General features: G+C 39.7%; 1 protein-coding gene across 7 annotated transcripts in view; it reads left to right on the top strand.

Annotated features, from left to right (window-relative positions):
- Nucleotides 1–24,322, top strand: part of MAST2 (microtubule associated serine/threonine kinase 2) — a 165,331-nt gene that overhangs the window by 61,919 nt on the left and 79,090 nt on the right. For all 7 annotated transcript variants that reach the window (XM_081948304.1, XM_081948302.1, XM_081948301.1 and 4 more), the window contains exon 4: nt 17,518–17,549. In XM_081948304.1, the coding sequence (XP_081804430.1) occupies nt 17,518–17,549 (32 nt within the window). The remainder of the gene's footprint in view (nt 1–17,517; nt 17,550–24,322) is intronic.

Below are 24,322 nucleotides of genomic sequence, written 5' to 3'. Positions count from 1 at the left end.
GAAAGTTTGTAACTTTGGCTTCTGCAGCATATTTTCTTGTTGTTATTTAACCTACAAGGGTGTGGTGCGGTTTGATGCCTTGAATCAATAGTTGATGTAGCAGTGAAAACCATGTCTTGACAATGTTATGCAACATATATTCCATCCTATTCAATAGTGTATGCAACCTGAAAACAGCAACCACATTTCTATTGTTCCTGGAAAAGGTAACTCCCATACAACAATTTGAACACTCCAAATTATTAGAGATCAACAAAACATCTTTCAGTGTCTCGTTATAGTTCTAGCAACTTTACAATTGTTTTTAATGTGATTATTTGACCAGGTATATCACTCTTCTGTTTTAAATTTAAATCTTAATATTGCCCTATTTGTGATGAAAAGTGTCTATGAAGGGGGAGATGATGTGATGGACCACACAGCAGGTAGCCAGGAAGGAGAGAGCACATTCCAAAGAGGCGGGCAAGACAAGTACAGCCCAGTTTGTACCTAGATTGAGAGTTAAAATTTCCTGTCACATCAGTGGAGAGAGATTGGTAGTTGTTTTACTTGACAGAAGGCAGCACTGGGTAGGAAAAGAAGGGAAGATAAAGATCCACACCCACCCCATTGCTGCATTTTCCAATATTACATCTTGTAGTGAGAGGAGCACTTGACTGTTCTTTCATGTACTGTAGCTTGTTTAGGGAGGCAGTACAGTTCAACATTTTTTCCCAGCTCAGGGAGAGACAACATGCACCATAAATGTTATATGGTTTCTCACAGTCACCAGTATGTCATTTATTCTGATGCAAGTGTAGCATTGTTTAAATTACCGTATTTATTCGAGTATAACGCGCAAAATTTTATACCCAAAAAAGAAGTCAAAGTTTGGGTGCGCGTTATAAACGAGGGCTGGGCTGGGGTGGCAATGGCGAATTGTAAATTGTAAATTTCCGGACTGCAGCCTCGATCCCGGCCTCAGGCGGCGCCGCGCCGTGCTCAATAGTCGCAACTCAGCTGCCTGCCGCCTTTCCCCTCCTTTGTCTCCCCGCCGCTGCTGCCGCCGTTTAAACCAAGTAATCGTCGCTTGTTCTACCTACAGAAGGTCCAGCACAGAAGCGAAGCCGAAAGAGATCCTTGCGAGGCTCTGCAGGCTTCCTCGGAGTAAGGAAGGCAACAGCTCCCCTCACCCCCCAGAAAGCAGCGGGGCTCGTCGCGATGAAAAAGGCAGCCCTGATGCCGAGGAGAGCATTGCAAGGAGGCGGAAAGGAAAAGCCCGAAAAGGCACCAAAAGAAGCGGGGGGAGCTTCGCCCGCCTGGTGGGCAGCCATCAAGGCGTTTTCAAAGGCGGCGCCTGGGAGAGATGAGGCGGCGCTCCGGTGGTCCTGTTGCCAGTGTTCGGCGGCAGCAGCGGCGCTCCGACTTGCCGCTGCTGCTGCCGCCGAACGCTGGCAACAGGCGCGCACAGGCTGCCCACCAGGCGGGCGAAGCTCCCCCCGCTTCTTTTGGTGCCTTTTCGGGCTTTTCCTTTCCGCCTCCTTGCAAGGCTCTCCTCGGCATCAGGGCTGCCTTTTTCATCGCGACGAGCCCCGCTGCTTTCTGGGGGGGTGAGGGGAGCTGTTGCCTTCCTTACTCCGAGGAAGCCTGCAGAGCCTCGCAAGGATCTCTTTCGGCTTCGCTTCTATGCTGGACCTTTAGCCTGCTCTTCCTCTTCTCTATACAGCAATCGCCTACTCATTACAATGCCTCCCGCAAGTTTGGTCTTATTTTGTCTTGACTAGAGCAAAAGCTGGCGCGCCTCCGCCCCCTTCCCGCCCCGCCGGCGGCAATAGTCATTACTATTACAATGCTTGGTGTGAAACAAAATTTTATACCGATTTTTAATCAAAAATTAGGGGGTGCGCGTTATACACGTGTGCGCGTTATACTCGAATAAATACGGGTACTTCAATTTGTCTGAATTTCTAAATGAGATTAGATTAGGATTAGGATATTGCTGTCCTAATTAGGATTTACTGTTATAAATCCTTTTCTTTTACCTAATAGCTAATTTATTGAATAAATAGTCCCCACTTAACTCTGATAACAGAGAATTTTCATTGCTAAGCATCACAGTTATAAAGCATGGTAACTGCCCTGCTTAGTGCCGGAAATTCTGGCACTTATGGTTGCTGTTGCTAAGCAAATCTCGCAGTGTTGTTAAATGCAACATCACCTGGTTGCCATTTGTGGCCTTCTGCCAGTTTCCTCATTCATTTTGCTTGTAGCAAACCAGCAAAGAAGGTTGCAAACTGGCTGCAGGATGCTGTGACTTTATAATTGCAAGCTGGGTCCTGAGTGCCCAGATCACAATTACCCTATTTTTTGGAGTATAAGACGCGCCTGGGTATAAGACACAACAAGATTTTGAAGAGGCAAATTTAACAAAAAGTTTTTGCACTCTGCAGACTTCCTAAAAATGGCCCATTTTTCGTGAAAATGTGCCTGTTTATTTTCGAGAAAAGGGCATGCATAGCCTTTAGGGGACTTACAGAGTGCTCCTGGGGGCTGGGAGGGGCAAAATTGAGCAAAAAAAGACCTATTTTTCGCTCATTTCTGCTCTCCCCAGCCCCCAGGAGCACTCTATAAGCCTCCTAAAGTCTATGCACGGCCATTTTGGTGAAGGGGACGGGGTTTCGGGTGACAAAATATGATGTATTCAGTGTATAAGACGCACCCAGATTTTCAGCCTCTTTTTTGAGGGAAAAAGATGCGTCTTATAGTCCGAAAAATATGGTACATGATCACAGGATGTCTGTGACCATTGTAAGTAGAAGGATTGGTGATAAGCACTATTGGTTCAGTGCCATCTTAAGTTTCAACAGTTGCTGAAGGAGTGGTTGTTGTTAAGCCTAGTAAAAAAGCTTTGTCTTTTCCTTGTAACTGATTGAATATTAAAATTTCAGAGCATTCTGCAAATGCTTGTAACAGAATTTGTGGTGTTAAATATTCTAAATTTTCTAAACTAAAATAATCATACCTAAGAACCTATGAAGCTATATTTATTCCTGTAAGTTGTTCTATTAATTTTCAAGTAATTGAAGTATAATTAACTAAATTCAGATCTAATATTTTGAAGAAGAAAAAACACCTCTTTGATACAAATTAATTTTCTGCTACCTGAGCTGCATTTCTTCTTTCTTTAGTCAGTACATTTATTTTGAATTGATTAGAGAATGTGTGTGTGTGTGTGAAAGAGAGAGAGAGAGGGAGAGACGGGAGGAGGGAGGGAGCTTTGATGTTTTGAAAAGGTAACAGTGCTTAATTTATTTTATCTAATTTTCATCAAGCTGCTCAGTGACTCATTTTACTGCTTTTTTTTTTTTGCAATCAGATTATTGCAGTACACCAGATGATGCTTTTGCAGATAGACTCTTCTAACATCATTTGGTTTTCCAATAAGATAAAGGCTGTCTGGCATATTGTTTCAGCAAAATGGAGGTGATGTAAGAGTACTTTGCTCCAGTTTTGTCTTGGAAAAGAAAATACATACTAAGAAATATCCCATGAAAGCAGTATTTAAACATTTTTAGACTGTTTATGTAAAAGCAAACTTCTTAGGTAGTATCAATATGATAAGGAAATAAATAGCCTTGTTTCAAGATTGCCTTTTCTGATAAAACTGGACATAATACCAGTAAGATTTCTATGAGGGGCCCATGGTGCTGTCTGAGCTTGGACAGATATTTTATTATCTGAAGTAGGTAATGCCATCAGTGCTAGTAGGGAGTGGGGTTTGCTCTCAGTTTATATTCTAGTGCTTGCCCTGTCAATGTTGGAGGGGATGGTCCTGGAAGCTCTTTGGTTGGGCTATTTATTGTTAGCTTGTTTGACAGTTCCTTGAGGAGAACTTCTTGTTTACTTCTTGATTGTTGTATGATAGTAATCTGGTTGATGTTGATTGATCGTAGAGAGCTGTTTGGGCCTTTTTGTTCCTTTTTTGGCTTGTTGATTGTTTATTTTGCACATTATATAGATATGGTTTATGTCTATGTGTCTATTGATGGCTAAATTGCCAGAGTGCCAGACTTCTATAAGTTCTCTAGCTCCCCCCTCCCCATCACTATTTGTTTAACCTACTAGGAGAGAAGCAACCTAGAACTAAGAAGAGATTTCCGGACAGTTAGAACAATTAATCAGTGGAACGACGCCTCCAGAAGTTGTGAATACTCCCAACGCTGGAAGTTTTAAATAAGAGATTGACAACCATTTATCTGAAATGGTATAGGGTTTCCAGGTGGTTGGACTAGAAGATCTCCAAAGTCCCTTCCAACTCCTGTTCTGTTCTGTTCTGTTCTGTTCTATTCTATTCTATTCTATAGCTTTTTTGTCTAGTAGTATACTTATTTAAAGATAACAAACCTATTTCCAAAGTGCTGTATAAATAAGGCAGTGTTGTAGTTTTTTGTATCTCCATGTATCTATAGTCTTGAACTATCTTAAAAGTAAATCTTGCAGTCTTACCTTTCTGATTACTTGGTGGTCAACTCATGTACTGATTATGAAAACTTCTATACCAATGTTGGCGAACCTTTCCGGCACCAAGTGCCAAAAATGGGAGCTGCGTGTGTGGGTAGGAGCACTGGAAATCGATAGAGCAGCTTCCTAGTGCGCACACGTGGGAGCACCGGAAACTGATAGACCAGTTCCATGGCATGCATGTGTACATCGGGAAGCTGAGCTTCCAGTTTCCAGCGTGCACATGTGCGCCGGTCACCTTGCCTTCTGGTTTCTGGTGCTTATGCACGCATTTAGACCAGATGGTCAGTGTGCATGCATGTGCTGGAAACTGGAAGATCATGTGATTGGCACGCGCATGCGTTCCAGGGAGCTGCACTTCTAGTTTCCCGCGCTCCCACGCATGTGCACTAGAACCCGGAAAAGCAATGGGCGACAAATGCCATGTCTGGAGAGATGGCTCTGCGTGCCACTTCTAATATGCATGCCATAGGTTCGCCATCACAGATCTATACAAATGATTTCATGTCCTGATATAAAAATGCTGTGAATTTAATCAAAAAAATTATGTCATAATTATGTTGTATTTATCATATCAAAGGCTCAGAGTTTATTTAGAGCTTATTATTTGAGTAGTAAGTAATTGTTAAAAGTTGAGATTTGTATGTCTGGTATCTTTCTCATCTTTTGCAGCCAATAGTATGGATCAAAGAAAAACTAGCACTGACTAAACTGAATGCACTTAAAAGAGAAGGAGTTACTTGTTTGATATTGAAGTGCTAATGATAAGAAATAGTGAAGGGTTCATTACACACACACACACACACACACACACACACACACACACCCCGCCAATGTCCTTTCATAACCCCTAAGATTTTCTAAAAAGCCTCTTGGAAAAAAACACACCCACATATACATAGCTGTGATTTTATGGGCACAGATAGACATTCTTGGTAGTTTAATTACATTTTTGAAACTCCTCTGCTTTATATGTTCCTTAAATATAACTCAACTCTATTCCAAAAAGATTGACTTTTTTCTGTGAGTTTACACATTGCATGAGTAGGAGCAACTTCCAAGTTAAGTGTGTGTGTGTGTGTGTGTGTGTGTTTACCTATATTTTATATTTTACCTAATTTGTAATTTGGTATAGAGACAGAATACCACGACTTTCCAGGAGGCATAAATATTAATTTATCCAACTGTGGTGTGTAGAGACAATTTTTGAATACAGCAAATTCTTTTTATTTATTTTGTGTCAGTAGTACAACGCTCATCTAAAGGTAGTCCTCGACTTAACAACCACAATTGACCCCAAAATTTTTGTTGCTAAACGAGACAGTTAAGTGAGTTTTGCCCCATTTTATGACCTTTCCTGCCTCAGTTCTTAAGTGAATTGCTGCAGTTGCTAAGTTAGGAACATAGTTGTTAAGTGAATCTGTCTTCCCGATTGATTTTGCTGGTCAGAAGGTTGCAAAAGGAGATCACATGACTCCGGGACACTGCAACTATCGTATGACTCAGTTGCCAAGCATCTGAATTTTGGTCACATGACCATGAGGTCATGCAGCAATGATCATAAGTTTGAAAAATTGTCATAAGTCACTTTTTTCCAAGTACTGTTGTAACTTTGAACAGTCACTAAAGGAACTGTTGTAAATTGAGGACTACTTGTACTGTGATATGATACCAGCCATTACAAGATGTAGATTTTATTAAGTGAGGCATGCCAAGTTGCTATATTTCTTTGAAACTGAGTAGTATGAATCATTTCTCATGTGGAAGTGAGAATATACTAATGTTTTAGAAAGCAGTGTTGTGCTTGATTAAGTTCAGAAGATGATGGAGAAGTATAATAAAATATTATCTGTGAATTCTTGTTGTAACATGGAGTGTTGTTATACTTGTGGGATATTTAAAGAAAAAATGTACAGCATATTGTATTAAGATATGAATATAGTAAATGCAGTAATGGTAAAAATCATATTAATTTCTTACATATTGGGATGGGCTGAGAAACTCTTTCGTATGTTCAGTAATTCATGTATATCACTTTGTAATATGTGCAGCCTGTTTTAGCACCAACCTGAGAAAATAAACAAGAAACTGGCTAGATGTGAGATTCAAGGAAGAAAAATAATAAAGTAAAAGCAATATGGGTAATTTGAATTGCACTCATATTAACACCTCTTGAATGATTTCTATTTATAGCTGCAGCTGAGAGGCATAATTTTCCTGCTGGAGAAATAAAGTGAACAAAATAAAGTTTTCCTCCTTCTCCCCCTTTTGGTACATCCAATATTACTCTTGAAGTCCTTTAACCCTCCAAGTCAACTTCTTAGACAATAAAGGTCCTGTTGCTATGGAAGAAGGGATATGTAAAGCCACCATCCCATTTTCTTTGCTTCAGATTAGATGCAACTTGAAGGGAAATATGGATCCAGCCATTTTTTAAAAAAGTTTAACATTTTAAAAAGTGTGAATGAAAAATCTAAGTAAGAAGATATAGAACAGATAAGAAAATCAAAGATATTTGTTGGTCTTAAATTGAAAATACTTGATTAATGCTGTAAAAATTATAACAAAACTTTAAACAATAAGCCAATGATTAGTTCATGAATGAAAATTGTAGATAGTTTTCTGAGTAAGTAACTCAAATTTCAGATATGGCATAAATCCACATGTAACAGTATATATGGTAGGGGTGTATGTTTTAGTGAGGTTATATCAGTTTATAATAGAATTTCAATCTTCAAAATTTATTCCATTTTACTATGTATAATTGTCCAATATGGTTGGGCACAACTATTACACACGGAAAAAAGATTCAACTATTTCAATACCTTTATAGCATTTTTAGAGAAGGAATTATTCATTTGGCATTCAAGACTAGAGTAATGCATCACCCTCATTTGTAGTTATGCTAATTCATTGATTATCATGTTCTTTATTTGACTATTCAGCTACACTGAATACCATTATGCAGATTAAAAGTGCTAATTTTAGTGATCTTAACAGGCTATTCCGACTCATACAGTGGTTAATCATTTTTTAATATTTACCCCCATTTTTTAACCTTTACATTAATAACATTGTTATAGCTTTTGCCAATCCAACCTTCCACCCTATATTCCTCACCCATGGCCAATTCCTGTTCTTCTCTGTTCATATGACGTAACTGCTTCAGTTTCAGAACTGAGTTATGGAAAGGTCTCAAGGAGCTTTTAAGATACTGTGATAGACTATGCCTTAAAATAAAATACCAAAACAACAAAAGTTCTGCTTTTTTCCAGAAGAGCTTGGTTAAGTCATCAAATTAATGCCTGACCCAACAAACAGGTGAAATTGTTCAAAGCCAAAATTCTTGGACTGCTGCCCTAGCTAATCTTTGATTAATGACAATAATTGGGACAAGAATGCCTGTTGCTAAGCAATGCAGTCATAGCAATGACAATCCTGGCAGTCCCAATTCCCATCATTAAACAACAATTAAACAAGCTCCTCTTTGCAACTTCTTGACAGTTTCCAACAAGAAAATCAGTGGGAATCTGGGAGGAAATTGTAAGGTTTGGGTGGCTTACAGGTGGTTGACAGGAAGTTAAGCGTCTGTTGCCAAGAGTGGAAGGATATGTAAGTGACCCCATATTCTATATCCAATACCCCCTGCCAGCTCCAACTGACTTATTGGCGATGAAACATGCCCAGCCTGGCCCATTGTGAAGCTGCAGGTACCCCAGTCTAGCACATAGACCCCAGCCTGGCTCACCAAACAAAGCCATGGCTGATCCAGCTACAGCTGCCCTGTCACCCTGCACTCCATTGCCTTCATCTGCCCGTAACCAACTTTTTGCTGCTGCTGCAGTATTCCTGGCCTATTAATAAAATATACCTTGTGGTCATAAATGCAGGTGGGCTGCAAAATGCCTGAATTGTGATTACAAAGGCGCTCCAGTGGCTATAGCAGGCATAAATATCATTTGAACAGTGCTCTTGGAACTTCAAACAATAACTAAGTGAATGGTCTGTAAGCAAAGTCTATATTTATGTGGTTTTTAGATGTATATTTCCGAAACCTCTCAGTCCTTCAGCAAAATTCTAAAAAAAAAATGTCATTTTTTAAAAAAGGGAAACATCTTTATAATTTATTGTTCAGTGGTTAATCCATCTTTGCTTTTTTTTTTTTGCCAATCTTGAAGAAAATGTCTGTGATTCAAAATATGCTAGGCCTAAATCATTGATAGTTCCCATTTCTATTAAAATAACATTATTTTTGTTATGTCCTGCTTCTAAAAATAAGCAGCTGGTAGTAATTGTTCTACCAAAAAGAAATCATGTACTGCTAATTATGTCTGTACAAGAGCATTCTTGGATTTACTTTGACTCTACTTAAAAGCCAATAATGACTGGGATTAACGGTGCTTGGAAAGCAGGAGGGAGTGCATTTATAACAGGTTTCTGAATTTTTGATTAAGGCATTGCTAGTATTAAATCTGCACCTGGCTATTTAATGTATTATACTCTAATACTAAAGATAAAGAATTTATGAGCTGTATTTGGTTTTCTAGTACTGTGAAATCAGGTGTAGAAATTTGATAAAATGGCAGAATTTGAATAGTGTATCCTTGCCCATATTCAGTTTCTTGTGAGAATGGAAATTTTAGGAAGGTTTCTTGTCCCCACTTCTATGGTTGGAACCATCTCACTAAAAGGACCCAAAATTTGGTCACGCTGCTTCTTGTAATAGTATACAAACTTCCAAATGTTTTTCAGCATTGCTAAACTGGGTCTGAGTTGCCCTTTAAAATGTTCCATTTGTGTTTGCACTTTAAAGCTTTTAGTATTTTTTTTAATACAAAAAGAATATAATCAATTGTAAACATTGCTTTTAGTGAATGCATTAGATTGATTTTTAACTATATATCTTGAAAGGAAGAGAAAACTTTATTCCCATCTTCTAGATATAAAAAAAACAGTACAAAGAGTAGTTGCCAACTTTGCTGAATTGATTCTCATTAAGTCATAAGTAGAGAGCATTGTGACAGATGATCAATAAGAATTCTCCAGTAATTGGATATTAGATTTATAATATTTACTGAATTTTTTAATGCTTTCAACTTAACTTTATCCAAATTGAATATCTTGCATTTTTTCCCTTTAATTTGTATTGGATCATAATGCATGATTCTTACAAATGCTGACTTTTATTTTTTTGATTTCGGAACGTTGTAGCAAGTTGTACTTTATTCTTAATACAACATTTCCTTTAAGCAGCTTGCTTTATTTAAAATATTTAATAATGTTAGAAATGGAAATTTAAAAATTTCAGTGTTGAATTGTGCTATCAAATGTCTTTTCCACACATTTCTCAGATAAAAGATCTGCTGTACCTTGGAGTTCCTAGATATCAATCATCCTACAGAATAACTAACACTGAAAATTCATCAACTGATGTATTAAATTTACTATTTATTTATTCACGTGCGATGACCAGTAAGATGAATTTAAGGATCAACTTGGTAATTAAGGCTGGATTCTGGTAGTTAATGTCATAATTATTATGCCCTTTGTAAAATTGGTCATTCCTTAGATGTCATCCAAGCTTCAACCTAAAATTTGTATATCATTTTTAAAATATGTGAAATAAGTAATTTTTCTTTTATTGTTGCTATATATGCAGTGATATCAATGATTGTTTAAGCATGCAGTGTACATAGGTTTTATAAGATCCATCACTTTATTAAAATGTTTATTGTACTACATAACATAGTAATTTTGCATTCAGATATACATTATAATCAAATATAAGGAAGAGTTGTCATCAAGTGTAATTTTGTTGCTTTGAAATCTTTGATATAAGATAGTGTGGATAAAATTATGCACTTTTTATATTTTATTAATCCTTTGCATTTCTAAGTAATTGTTTTAGTATGGAAAACTTTAGAGCTTCAAACTCAAGGCTGTGTGGCCCTCCTGAGCTCCGTTTTCACTGGCAGAGGTTGCAGGTGAACATCGCAACCGAAAACAGAGCTTGCAAGGGGCACGGGTCGCACTCCCGAGCTCTGTTTTTGCTGGCAGAGGGTTGCAGGAGGTCATCACAGCCAAAACGGATCTCAGGAGCCCATTTTCGCTGGCAGAGCGCTTGGGCCTCCACAGGCACCCCGACATGAGTGATGTCGAGCTGGTCATACACCCCTGCCCCCCTCCAAGGTCAAACACAACCCTGATGCGGCCCTCAATGAAATTGAGTTTGACACCACTGCTTTAGATTTTAATATATTTTCTTAGCTGAAGCTTGCACTGATGACTCTTGTTACATTAGTTATATTAAGATATAATTGGTATTTATGATATGATCTAAATTTGCAATATAAATTGATCATATATTTGTCTATTTATAGAATTTGCATTGCTGCCTGTCTCAGTCTTGTGACTGGATGATTTACAATACCGTATAAATATAAAAGTAATATGCTTTGCAACAAAGCTGAGGTCCTTAAAAATTATAATAAAATCAAATCACATATATTGAGCTCTACTGACATCTTGCCCCAGTGCCTGAGGGAAAATCAAGAATTTCAAGGTTTTCTGGAAGATTAACAGGGCTGTCTGGTTTAAATGGAAGCTATTTCGTAAGAGAGCTACCATGACAGAAAATTTCATGCTTCCTGAATCCCATTAGATGGCATTCTTTCAGGGAAAGGAACCCGAAACATGTCCACTCTGTTGGAACATGTGAGAAAGATAGACCTAATCAGAGATAGGTGACCCTACAAGTAATCTACCCTGTGTCTATAGGACTTTATTTGATAAATGGCTCAAAATCACCTGACAGTAGTGCTTTATGGGCCCCATGGTCCTATGTACATAGGAGGGATAATGTCACTGCCAGCTATCTACAAATGCGGTAAGAGTGGAAAAATAGTCACATTCTCTTGCTTTTATCACCACAAGGTAGTGCCTAACAAAGGATTGGTAACAAAGAAACGTTGATCAATAATTTATTTTAATATGTTGCTCATTCATACAATCCCATTTAGAAACTCTATCACAGCGATGGCGAACCTTTTTTGGCTCGCGTGCCACAAGTGGGGGGAGCGCAGGAGGGGTCGTGTGCGGGCGTGCCGAACCCATAATGCAATGTGCGACCCCGCCAGTGCGCATGCGCGCACAATGCGCAACCCCCCATTTTTACATGCTTTTTTCGCCCTCCCCAGGCTCCAGAGGCTTTATAGGAGCCTGGGGAGGGTGAAAAGGGCCTTGCCCCCCCCGGAGGCCCTCCGGAGGCTTCAGGGACCGTACGGAGGCTTCCCTGAAGCCTTCGGAACGCTTAAAATCACCCTCCGAGCAAACCGGAAGTGACTTCCAAGTTGCTCGGAGGGTCGTTTTAAGCGTTCCGAAGGCATCAGGGGAGCCTCCGGACAGTCCCTGAAGCCTTCGGAACGCTTAAAACGACCCTCCGAGCAACCCAGAAGTCACTTCTGGATTGCTCGGAAGGTGGTTTTAAGCGTTCCGAAGGCTTCAGGGAAGCCTCCGGACGGTCCCTGAAGCCTCCGGAGGGCCTCCGGGGGGTGGGCGGGGGAGGCTCTTTTCGCCCTCCCCAGGCTCCTATAAAGCCTCTGGAGCCTGGGGAGGCGAAAAATGGCTTTTAAAAAGGTGAATTCAGCTGGCCAGCGCGCGCATGCCCGCTGGCCAGCTGACAGGGCAGCGCCTCGCGTGCCCTGACAAATGGCTCTGCGTGCCACTTGTGGCACACGTGCCATAGGTTCTCCATCACTGCTCTATCACTTCTGTTCTAGTCATTTTAACTTTTCTTGCCTTAATGGTAGCTATTCCTATAGAAAGGACGACATTTTTTAATGGGATGCTTTTCTTACCTTGGGAAAATGATTTTTTGTGTGTGTTTGCATTTATAGATACACACATATATATTCAAACACATGTAAACGTGCACATAAGTGTCTCTCTTTTCACTCTTTAAATTAGTTCTTTTAATTGATTTATTTGCTTCTTACAGCAGTCTAGGATGAAATGCAGCTGCAAATTAGAATCAATTTTAAGTAATTTCATGGTTTCAAAATCTGAAGCAAAATCCAGAAAAATACTCAAGCTGAAAACTCCATCAAGCTGCAGTTAATTAGTCAATAACACAACCAATTAAATTGCATAGCAGTCTCGATTTTGTGTTAGAAAAGCTGTTCTGGATAGGTAGCCTTATTGAAGTTGAAGAGAAAAAAAAATTCTATTAAAGAACAGACAAATGGTTACTGTAAAACTAGATAATGAAAGCCAAAGACGATAGTACTGAAATAAAAAGGAATTAATTCTCCCCAGTGAATCTAACTGAATATACAAATAAAATGAAAACAAAATAAGCTCAGTGCTGTGGCAACAACCGTTGCAATCTTACCATTATAAATATCCATATGTTTCAGCTGATTAAGAAGCACTTCTCAAGCGAAGCTTTCAAATATATTTATACCATGTGTCACCTGTCTCCTGAAAATATCAACATAGCAGCCTCTAATTTCAATTAAATTGTGTCTTTTCCAGAACATTATATTTCGAAGTGGATTATTTATGACAACACAATTTAGGAATAGTATTTTGGTTTTAAAATATTTTCTTCCTAGGTTTCACTCATCTAAATGGTAGGTATTACTGTTTTGTGGCTAGAAGGGTTTTGAAGAAATCTGCATAAAGATAGACTATATTGCTGCCTGATAATGAGATTATATTAATGGAAGGGTTTAGTCTAATGAAAATCTTCTATGGGATAGGCATACTGATTTTCAGTGAGCTACTCCTACCAGTCACATATCTTTTTGCAATTTTTCGTCCTGTTCTGTACTTCAAAAATGGCAACAGTAGGAAACAAAAGGAAGAGTTATACCAGTGATGGCGAACCTATGGCGCGCGCTGGCCAGCTGAGTTCACCATTTTTAAAGCCATTTTTTCGCCCTCCCCAGGCTCCAGAGGCTTTATAGGAGCCTGGGGAGGGTGAAAAGAGCCTCCCCCGGAGCCCCCCCCGGAGGCTTCAGGGACCGTCTGGAGGCTTCCCTGAACGCTTAAAATGACCCTCCGAGCAAACCGGAAATGACTTCCGGTTTGCTCGGAGGTTCATTTTAAATGCTCTGAAGGCATCAGGGAAGCCTCCGGACCGTCCCTGAAGCCTTCGGAATGCTTAAAACAACCCTCCGAGCAAACCGGAAGTCACTTCAGGGAAGCTTCCGGATGGTCCCTGAAGCCTCTGGAGGGCCTCCGGGGGGGCAGGGGAGGCTCTTTTCGCCCTCCCCAGGCTCCTATAAAGCCTCTGGAGCCTGGGGAGGTGAAAAAAGCATGTAAAAATGGGGGAGTCGCGTCTGTTGTGCGCACATGCACACTGGGGGGGGTTCATGCATTGCATTATGGGTACGGCATGCCCACACACGACCCCCCTGCACTCCCCCCACTTGTGGCACACAAGCCAAAAAAGGTTCGCCATCGCTGAGTTATACTTATAAGTTTAAGAAATCTGAGTTGCAGATATCTGTATGACCACTAGATGGCAACAAACAGTTGGTTTCTTTGGTTCTTTTGCTAACAACTTATATGCATTATATTCCTCCTCCTCCTCCTCCACCTTTGGGTATCGAGGGAGATACATAGTTCTGGCTTTTGCTCTTTTGGCAGCTTCAGCCTTTGTTAATTGATGTTGTTATGTGTCTTTGATAGTGTCTCTGCATCTTCTGGGTCTGCCCTGTGTTCTTGGCTGATTGTATGCATTAGATTTGCTAAATAAATCTGCTCATTAATGTGTTACCTGGCTTTGTTTGAAGATCATTTTAATATCTTCATTTTCTGTGTAAAGGGGAAAATAACTCTCAAATGCAGTACAGCATGTTAAATGAAATAAAGTGGGGATGAAAGAAGAGTTGAGATCTGTCAAATATCTGGATGATTTTGCCAAGCTTTGATATTGTTATTGAACAGAAGAGGGAGAGGAATAACTACTGTTCAAAGAACCATTTGGCCCAGATTAGCAATTAATTGGAATTGGATTTTATACTTGACTTCAACTTTTGCAGATGGAGTCAGCTGCAGATGCTTTTAGCTTTCTAGTAAAAATGAAAGCTCTTCATAATCTGGGAAAGATTGAGCACGTATTATGTAGGGTTTGAATACAAATACTATCATTCCCAGCTGCAACTACTTTTCCTGGCTTCTTCTGGTTGTTTACCCATTTTTCCTAAAACAACGATTTCTCTCTCTAGGGGAACAGAGTGGGGAAATGGAGGAGAAAGTACATATTAACTCTAGAATTCAAATTGGTTATGTAAAAAATGATCAAAATCTAGTCAAAATATTTCAGTGATTCATAAAGAAAACTTGAGCAGGTTGAATTATATTGGACTGTAAGCAGATATTCACCTATGCATAGAAAGAACATATTTAATAATACTGGAAACTTACTAAGAATGATGAACAGTGTTAAGGAAGAAGAGAAGACATTAGGTATTTAAATCAAATCCAGAATTAATAAAGGTACTTTTTCCACATGTCTGCTCCACAGATAAATAAGAAGTGTGGAGGCAATAGTATTGATAACAGAGGGAATAGTGACAAAAGAGGCAGTCTCTGTCCTCATCTCTGTACCTTAACCAAATTCAGCCTTTTCCTTTACCTAGTTGAAGGAACTAGTGAACAAAAGAGTCTTGATGCAGCCAGGACATTTAATTTTCCTAAGAAAAACAAAGCTGAAAAATTAATATTTGGCAGTCATTCAACTGCTACATGGTTAGATCTGCAAAAGATATCTATTGAAGAGAATTTAAGAGGTTGCAAAGGCTACACAGTATATTACCCTCTTGAACCCATTGTACTCCGTTGCTTCATGTGCTTATTAAAGCCAGGAATAAAGCAGAATAATGTTATTGTGAGATTGTGATCCCTACCAAATAGCTGTCAAAGCTGAAATATCATTAGATATTAAATGATATTTTTAATGAAATTCTATATGGCTAGAGATATTTGTCATAACAGAGATATGTAGAACGTCTCAAAATTTCATATGGACTATCATAATTTTAACCTTGTCAGACTTTAGGTTTCAGAGTCATGAAACTGTTTGTTTAGAAGAATACTATACTGTAGCATTTTTAAAATGACAAACCAGTGTTTTTAGTTACATCATATGGCAATAAGAGAGACTAAATTATAGGTAGTTCTTGACTTATGACCATAATGTTATAGTCATACATTGTGATAGGTGTAAAATGGGTCAATCACATAACTGGACTGACTTTACAACCTTTTTGGGAGGTGGATGTTACTGTGGTGGTCGTTAAAGGAACCAATGGCTCACAATGGGTATGGTTTTGCTGAAAAGAGGAAATAAATGCTGGCTTTTGGCAAAGCTCTCATAAAACTTGGTAATGTGACCACAGGATGCTGCAAACAGTTGTAAATGCGTCCTGGTTACAAGTGCTCAAAGTTTGGTCACATGACCAGAGCGGCGGCGCAGCCGTTGGAATTTTGAATCCAGGTTGTAAATGGCTCCCAGATAGATCTGTTGTAACTTGAAACAGACACTAAATGAAGGACTCTCTGCAGACATGTTTCTTTATGAAATTGGTTATATATGTAGCAGCACTGAGAATTCTTATGTTGATAATGTGTGGCCAATCTTGGAAATCATCCTTTATTCAAGGCAAATGCATGTTTGTTAATACTGGTTTCACTAATGATTTTTAGGAATTCTTACACACAAAGAAGAATGAAAACATGTGTGTGACTTTAGTCTACCTGAGTACCTCTGTTGTTATGTGTATTTTCAAAGAAATTATTTTCAATTTACTATGTCTGATAGGTTTCATTATAGTTTTATATTTTTAATTACAATAGAGTAATTGCACCTCAAGGGCAGCTAAATAGCTTATTGGGTGGAAATTATTTTTGGAAGAATCATATTCTCAATGTTGTGGGTAGAAGTTGGAACTTCTTGGGTTCTCTGATAGAGTTCCTTTGAAAAACACTTCTGGGCAGAGAGCACAGTATTATGAGAGGAGCAGCTTTGTATATTCAGAGGAAGAGAAGCAAGAGGGAGATTGAAAATGCATGCAATGGAGCTATCATTCCACAATCAAATTTACACCATTCCCAGAAAGGAAAAAGACATTATTGGAGAACCCATTTAACACAGGGTCTTTTCCTAGCAATCTAGGTTGATCTTAATCATTCTTACTAGCCAAGATTAGTCATGATGGCAAATGGGGTTCCTTGGATTCCAAAATATAAATTATACCACGATAATCTGAGGAAAATATTGACGTTAACCAAAGAGAGGAAGAATCCTCAGGTATTAGGTATTAAAATGATTTTGATAGACTTTTCAAAGATTAAATAACAATGAAATTTTCCCTTCCATAGTAAATTTTTAAAACTTGAATAGATTTGTTTTTTTGAACACTGTTAATCTTTTCACTTTTCTTCTACAGCTGCTAAAAAGAATAATCGTACCATCTAGTGGTGAAGGATTATATTTACATGTAAATGTAACAAAAAAGTTCCTAAAACTGAATTCCATATTTTGTATTAGGGCTGTACTTGCTATGAAAATGACTTGTAAAAACTGTGTCGAACCTTATGCAAAAATAAATGCCTCTATTTACTAAAGCAAGCATAAACCCGAAAAACGATTCAGTTGCTTTGAAAAATAAACTCATTAAAATTAGTGCCACTGAAAGCCTTAAGATTCATTATTATGATTTGTTTATACCTTGCTGTACAGTTTTTACTTGTAAATCAGTTAAAAAATTATACAGTTGAAAAAGAATATATAAATACTTACAACAAAATGAATATTTACAAGAGTTACATTTAGAGTAATGCAGTCAATATACGCTTTGAAAAAAATCTAACATTTTTACAATGCTGTATTTAGAGATAGTTATCTTTTATTTATTATTCCAGTCACTGTAAATAGCTACTCACTCACCAAGCAACTCTAATAATCTGCTCTAAATCATCTTATTGGTTTTCTTTTTTTCTCTCCCACAGAAAGAGCTTAGTCTCCCTAGAAGAGGAAGCTTGTAAGTATAACTTCTTAAAATTATTGATTTAAGACATATTTTTCAAAATGTTTAATTTGTATTATGGCTTTGTATTATTTTTTCAGGATTACCCAAGTTTTTTATACAATTAATATTGCTGCATGTTACCATTTATCATTCTCCACCACTGTTTGTGATGTTGTGGAATTGAAGATGGATCAATTGGAAAAGGAAACAATGCAGACTTCTAAAATTATATGATTCTCAATTAAAATATTTTACATTTTATATGCACTGAAGAATATAAAATGTACCACAATTTCATTCAGATTCATGATTTAAGGATTATCTGTCATTGGGGTTGCTTAGCAGTGAAATAAAATTCTGTTTCTAATTGGGTTATATGAAAGTCCTAGAATTAAGACTTAATCCTGGAATAAGAATGGCAATTGAGAATCATGATCTGAATACTGATTTTATCCTTTGTATTGAAATTTAATGGATTTCTATGAGAAAAAGATATAGGTTAAGAGCAATATTGATGCTATAAGTATGTCAAGGCAGTTGAGCCGTAGAGTTGAGGAACTGAGGCTTTGATTACAATCTCTTTATTTCTGTACAATTTTTTCCTGCACCTTTCTATTCACATGTTACTATTTTGTCTAACTCCTGCATGTCCTTATCTACTCAGTCTTTCCTAGCCATTCTGTAGGATTTTGTACTTTATTAGCAATTTTAATAACGTCACCTTTTAACAGCTTTAATAGTATTAGCTTGTTTTCTTCTTTAGGATAATTCAGTATACTTAGACATGTGGGCTGAGATGGTAATGGATATATTATATGATTTGGGTACAAAGATTGGAACATGATATGAAACTAGAGATCTGACATACTTTAAATTCTGATAAGAAACTTTGCTAGAGTTAGTCAAATATACAATATGTCAAGTTACCACTTGCATTAGTATGTACTATCCTCCCCCCCCCCCAATTACATAATACAAACTGGTTGTTAGATGTATTTTAAGTAAACAGAAGGTGGTTCAGAAATGAGTGTACATGTAATTGTAGTGACTGTCAGTATTTTCCTGATGGATACTGATTTAGTCTGAAAATTCCAAGCTGACAAGAGAAAAGACATCAGATTTGTATAGAACAAAATGGCAGAAATATTCATTGTGCTAGTAAAAGGCAAAGAGTTGCAACTCAGAGGAGAAAGAAATAGGCATAGAAGCAAGTGTAGGGTCTCATAACTGGAGGGAACGAATCAGCATACAGGGAAGAAGTCCAGAAGGTATGCGCATGGTGCTCAAGAAACAACTTACATCTAAATACTAGTAAGACAAAGGAGATGGTGCTAGATTTCCGGAAGCACAGAGAGGAAGCTGCCTCGCTGTATATCGAGGGGGGCTGTGTGGAGAGGGTTTCCTCTTTTAAATTTTTGGGAGTGCTTATTAGTCAAGATCTCACCTGGAAAAACAACACGTCTCTGGTGATTGGAAAGGCCCAGCAGAGACTTCATTTCCTTAGAGTCCTGCGAAAAAAATCAGGTGGAACAACGGCTGATGACCTCTTTCTATCGGTCCACCATAGAAAGTGTCCTCACATATTGTATTACAGTATGGTATGCTGGGTTAACAGCTGCGGACAGGAAGGCAGGAAGACTACACAGAGTGATCAATTCGGCACAAGAATCCATTGGTTGCCCTCTGACACCACTGGATGACAATAATACAATAATATAATAGCAGAGTTGGCAGGGACCTTGGAGGTCTTCTAGTCCAACCCCCTGCCGAGGCAGGAAACCCTATACCGTTTCAGACAAATCGCTATCCAACATCTTCTTAAAGCCTTCCAGTGTTGGGGCATTCACAACTTCTGGAGGCAAGCTGTTCCACTGATTAATTGTTCTGTCAGGAAGTTTCTCCTCAATTCTAAGTTGCTTCTCTCCTTGATTAGTTTCCACCCATTGCTTCTTGTTCTGCCCTCAGGTGCCTTGGAAAATAGTTTGACTCCCTCTTCTTTGTGGCAACCCCTGAGATATTGGAACACTGCTATCATGTCTCCCCTAGTCCTTCTTTCTATTAAACTAGACATACCCAGTTCCTGCAACCGTTCTTCATATGTTTTAGCCTCCAGTCCCCTAATCATCTTTGTTGCTCTTCTCTGCACATCGCCAGATCTCGCTGCTTTAGCAGAGTAAGGAAGATACTCAGAGATGATTCACACCCTGGTCAGTGTCTCTTTGCACTTCTACCATCAGGCAGAATACATCAAAGTATAGCCAGCCGAACAAACAGGTTTAAAGATAGTTTCTATCCTTAGGCTGTGAGACTTTTAAATACAACCACAATCACTCCATGCACACGCTAGTTTTTTTTCTTTTTCTTTCTTTTTTGTTTCTGTTACAATTTTGCATCAGTGAGGTTAAAACCAATTTCGTTGTATTTAAGTACAATGACAATAAAGATTGTACATACATACATACTATACATACTCAGTCACATTTCCATCTATTTTCCTGTCTGGAAGTTTTGCCTAAGTGTTTCAGTAATTGAAGTTCAATCTCATGAGACCTCACCAAGCTCAGGGATATAATTTTAAATACTCATTTATGTTCAAATGTGAAAGTGCTTCACTTTGTTTTCCCCCCCCAGAAGTCCCATTAGAATTGTGATAAAAATATATATATTTAACAGAAAAAGCACCATTCAGAAACTATTCTTGGTTCATGCTGTATATTAATTATTGTTACTTAACTGGTTCTTTTTAAATATTAGCGCTTTGAAAATGGTAAATAGATTATAAATGGAAAATAGCTTTCGAGGTGAACAAATGAAAGAAAAATAATGAATCATGTTTCCTGCACGTTATGTGACTCTTCCTAAATAGTGCAGCCAATAAATCATTTGGATACCGCTTGCTGCTATTATATCTTCCTGCCTGAGGTTTTATGTTAGTTTGTTTTGCTGTTCTGTGATGTTTCCATCTACTGTTTTATTCCTTGTCTTCAATTCTGTCTTTTTCCCTTAGCAAAACGACATCATTCTCATTCAATCGTCGTCCAAGGGACAGGCCTTGTGGGACCTCCACATCACCATGCGGTCCCTCCGCAACCACGGGTTCTCCTTGAACCTGGAAAAGAGCCATCTTTCCCTGACTACCAAACTTCTCCACCTGGGGGTGGTAGTAGACACTTCCACCTGCAGGGTATCCCTCTCTCAGGACAGGATAGTCAGCTTAGTCTCCCTAGCCCACAAGATTCAGGGGCCAAGGTAGGTCCCGGTGCTGCTTCTCTCACAATTGCTGGGGAAGATGATTTCGTGCATCTCTGTGGTTCCATGCGCACGACTGCATTCCGGGGAGGTGCAGTGGTTACTCCTTCCCCATCAGAGAGCCAACAGAAGCAACTCCACCATGAAGGTCCGTCTTCCTCCAGCAGTGAGAAGGTCCCTCAAATGATGGCAATCGGCCGCTCTTGGGAAAGGATTGTAATCACGATGGACGTGGGACCTCGCGTTACTCAGGGCAGGTGGTCTCCAGCTGAGGCGACTTGCAGCATCAACTTTCTAGAGCTGAGGATGGCCAGGCTCGCCCTGCCATCATTTTCAACAGGACATTCTGCACCAGCATGTACTCTTGATGATGGACAATGTGGCCACCAAGGCCCACATAAATCGCCAGGCTGGCACAAGATCAAGGAAGCTCATGGCGGAGGCAGAGGCCCTGGGCAAGTAGGTGAGCGTCACATCGGGTCTCTCTGCTCCGATCTCATCTTGGGGGTGGACAACACACAGGCGGACTGGTTGAGCAGAACCATCATAGACAGTGCGGAGTGGAAACTACCCCCAGTCCTGTTTTGCCAGTTGTCTCGCAGATTTGGCACGCCAACGGTCTACCTATTTGCCGCGAGAGCATGCAACTCCAGCGGTTCTTCTCCCGCTTCCACTTGCCAGGGGCGGAGGGGACGGATGCCCTCCACTGCCGGTGGCCCCAGGAGCTGCTATATGCCTTACCGCCCCTGCCCCTGTTACCACAAGTGATCTGCAAAATCATTGGAGAGAGGGCGGAAATACTGTTGGTCGCATCTCACTGGCCTCGGAGGTCCTGATATGCCGAGCTTGTAAGTTTGTCGGTGTCCAACCCGTGGTGAATCCTTCAGGATCAGGTCTCCTTCAGCCAGGGGGCCATAGTCCATCCGGACCCCCAGTGGCTCCAATTGGCCGTCTGGCACTTGAGGGGGACCTCTTGAAGAGGGACAGGCTATCGGAGGAGGTGATACGTACCATTCAGGCATCCAGACGTCCTCAACGACCAGGATTTACGACTCCACATGGTCCAGCTTCGCTAAGTGGTGTGACAATCTTCACGTTGATCCAATCACAGCACCGGTTTCCAGTTTATGGACTTTCTTCGGGGGGCCTTAACAAGGGACTCGCTCCTAACACCCTCTGTCACCAGGTGGCTGCTCAATCGACCGTTTTGTTGGGGACTTCAGCCGAGCCCCTCAGCAAGATTCCGAGGGTCAGATGTTTTCTTAGGGGCGCTTCCAACTTATGCCCTCTGGTGGTCCACCGATACCCGACTTGGCAACTATCCATGTTCCTGCAAGCTCTCACTGCTCCTCCCTTCGAGTCTCTGAGTACTGTTTCCCTTTGACTGACTCTCAAAACCATCTTCCTAACATCTGCGAGGCGCATATCTGAGCTGGCTGCCCTATCAGTCCGTGAAGACCTTTGTATTGTTCATCCGGATAGGGTTGTCCTGCGCCTGGACCCTGCCTTCATCCCAAAGGTTAACAACTGGTTCCATAAGGCGCAAGAGATCATTTTGCCGGACTTTTGCCCCCATCCAAGACATCCGAGGGAACGTGTCTGGCATACGCTGTACGTGAGAAGTACTCTACGAACATACATTAAACGAACAGCAGATTTCCACAGATCGGAGACCCTCTTCCTGTCATTCCAGCCAGGGGCCAGGGGCAAGAAGGTGTCCTCTGCTACTATAGGCAGGTGGCTGAGGGCATGCATTGTGGCTGCGTATGAACATCAGCCCAGGGCTGTTCCTTGGAACGTCACTGCTCATTCTACGTGGAGCGCCGCCACCACTGCAGCCTGGGCTATCCAGGCTACCATAGATGACATCTGCAGGGCGGCTACATGGTCATCTCCGTCGCCCTTTGTCAGACACTATAAACTGGGCATGTTTGCATCGGCCGAAGCTTCGTTTCGGCAGGCGGGTCCTCCAAGGGGTTGTTTCCACATCCGAATCCCTGGACAGACTTTCTTCCCACCCTAGTGACATGTAACTTGAGTATGTACCATTGCTTGGACTCTCCAAGCAGTGCATAGGAAAAGGACCTTTGGCTTACCTGAAGGGTCCTTTTCTGTGCACTGCCGGAGAATCCAACCCGCCTTGGGTTATCGTACCCAGGGATTCGTTAACATCAATTACCATCGGACTTTTCTCAAGTCATCACCAACCTACTACCTTCACTCGATCCAGAAATCATCAAAAATCTGGTGTCACGTGGCACCAGGAGGCGTGGTCAAGGAAAAAGATTCCTCAGTCCCAGGGTAACCAGACTAATTTAACCCATTGCTTGGACTCTCCCGCACTGCACAGAAAAGGACCCTTCAGGTAAGCCAATGGTCAATTTGTGGTTTTAATATTAAAAAAAATTGAAACAGCTTTCAATTTATTTAAAGATTTTTTTAAAAAAAATTAATTTAAAGGAATTAATTTCTTTAAAAAGAAATTAACAATCATTAGCTAAGTAACCTCCAAACTGAGAGACATCATGACAGCAGGATTAATTTCTTGCCTTCTCATCCTGCTTATGGACTTCTCTGTGACTTGGTTATATTGGAAGTGGAGGGACTGTCATTTATTTGAAGCTGCAAATGCAGTTTTCTGTGTCTGGAAGATAGATTTAATTATGTGGATGAAGAGAGAATAGCAAAAAAAAAAAAGACTGCATCATTGAAGAGCGTGATTGATATTGTTCTTAGCAGTTTTTAATGGCAGAAAAAACTAATTGTACAATGCATTTTAGAACACTTACTATTGAGCAACTCTTACTTTGTTATGATAATAGACACTAATTATCAATAAATAATTGAAGGATTTAGCTAGGAAGGAGTTGACTTCCTTGTTAATTATAAAAATAAAAAATATGGGATATAATAAATAAAACAAAAAATGAACTAATTATGGTACATGCTCAAGATATTCTAATTTATCAGAGGCATGTAAATATGTGCTATAATGGTTGATAGATTTATATAAATTTCTCCAGATGGTGGATTTGAGGACACTGATTAGCAATGACATGTATATAATTACAATTCCTTACGACCAGTTGTTTAACAACAATTTGGCATTTCAACAGTCTTGAAAAGTGTAAAGCACTTCCAACTGATGTAAAATGCCACAACGTCTCCTCCCATGGTCACATGACCACATTTTCAGATGCTTGGCAACCGACTTACATTTACCATTAATTGCAATATTCCACAGTCACATGACTGCGATTTGTGGTTTGTTTGTTTTTGTCAGTTTCCAGCAAAAAGTGGCCATTCAGTAGAATGGATTTTGCCTTACAACTATGTGATTTGTTTCACAACCACTATAAAAACCGTTGTAAAATGAGGTCTAGTCATGAGGGAGTTTCAACTTACGATAATCACAACGTACAATTAAAATTCCAGCTCCAATTGCAATTGTAAATCGAGGACTTTACATTGATTTGACTCAGTAGCTAGGACTGTTACTTGACAATCAGAAAGAATGATTGATAAAGGAGGAAATA

Source organism: Natrix helvetica, assembly GCF_964273705.1.
Source record: "Natrix helvetica genome assembly, chromosome: 3".
NCBI classification, from domain to species: Eukaryota; Metazoa; Chordata; class Lepidosauria; order Squamata; family Natricidae; genus Natrix; species Natrix helvetica.
The sequence above is the reverse complement of the archived record's forward strand: the minus strand, read 5'-3'. Positions and strand labels throughout refer to the sequence as shown.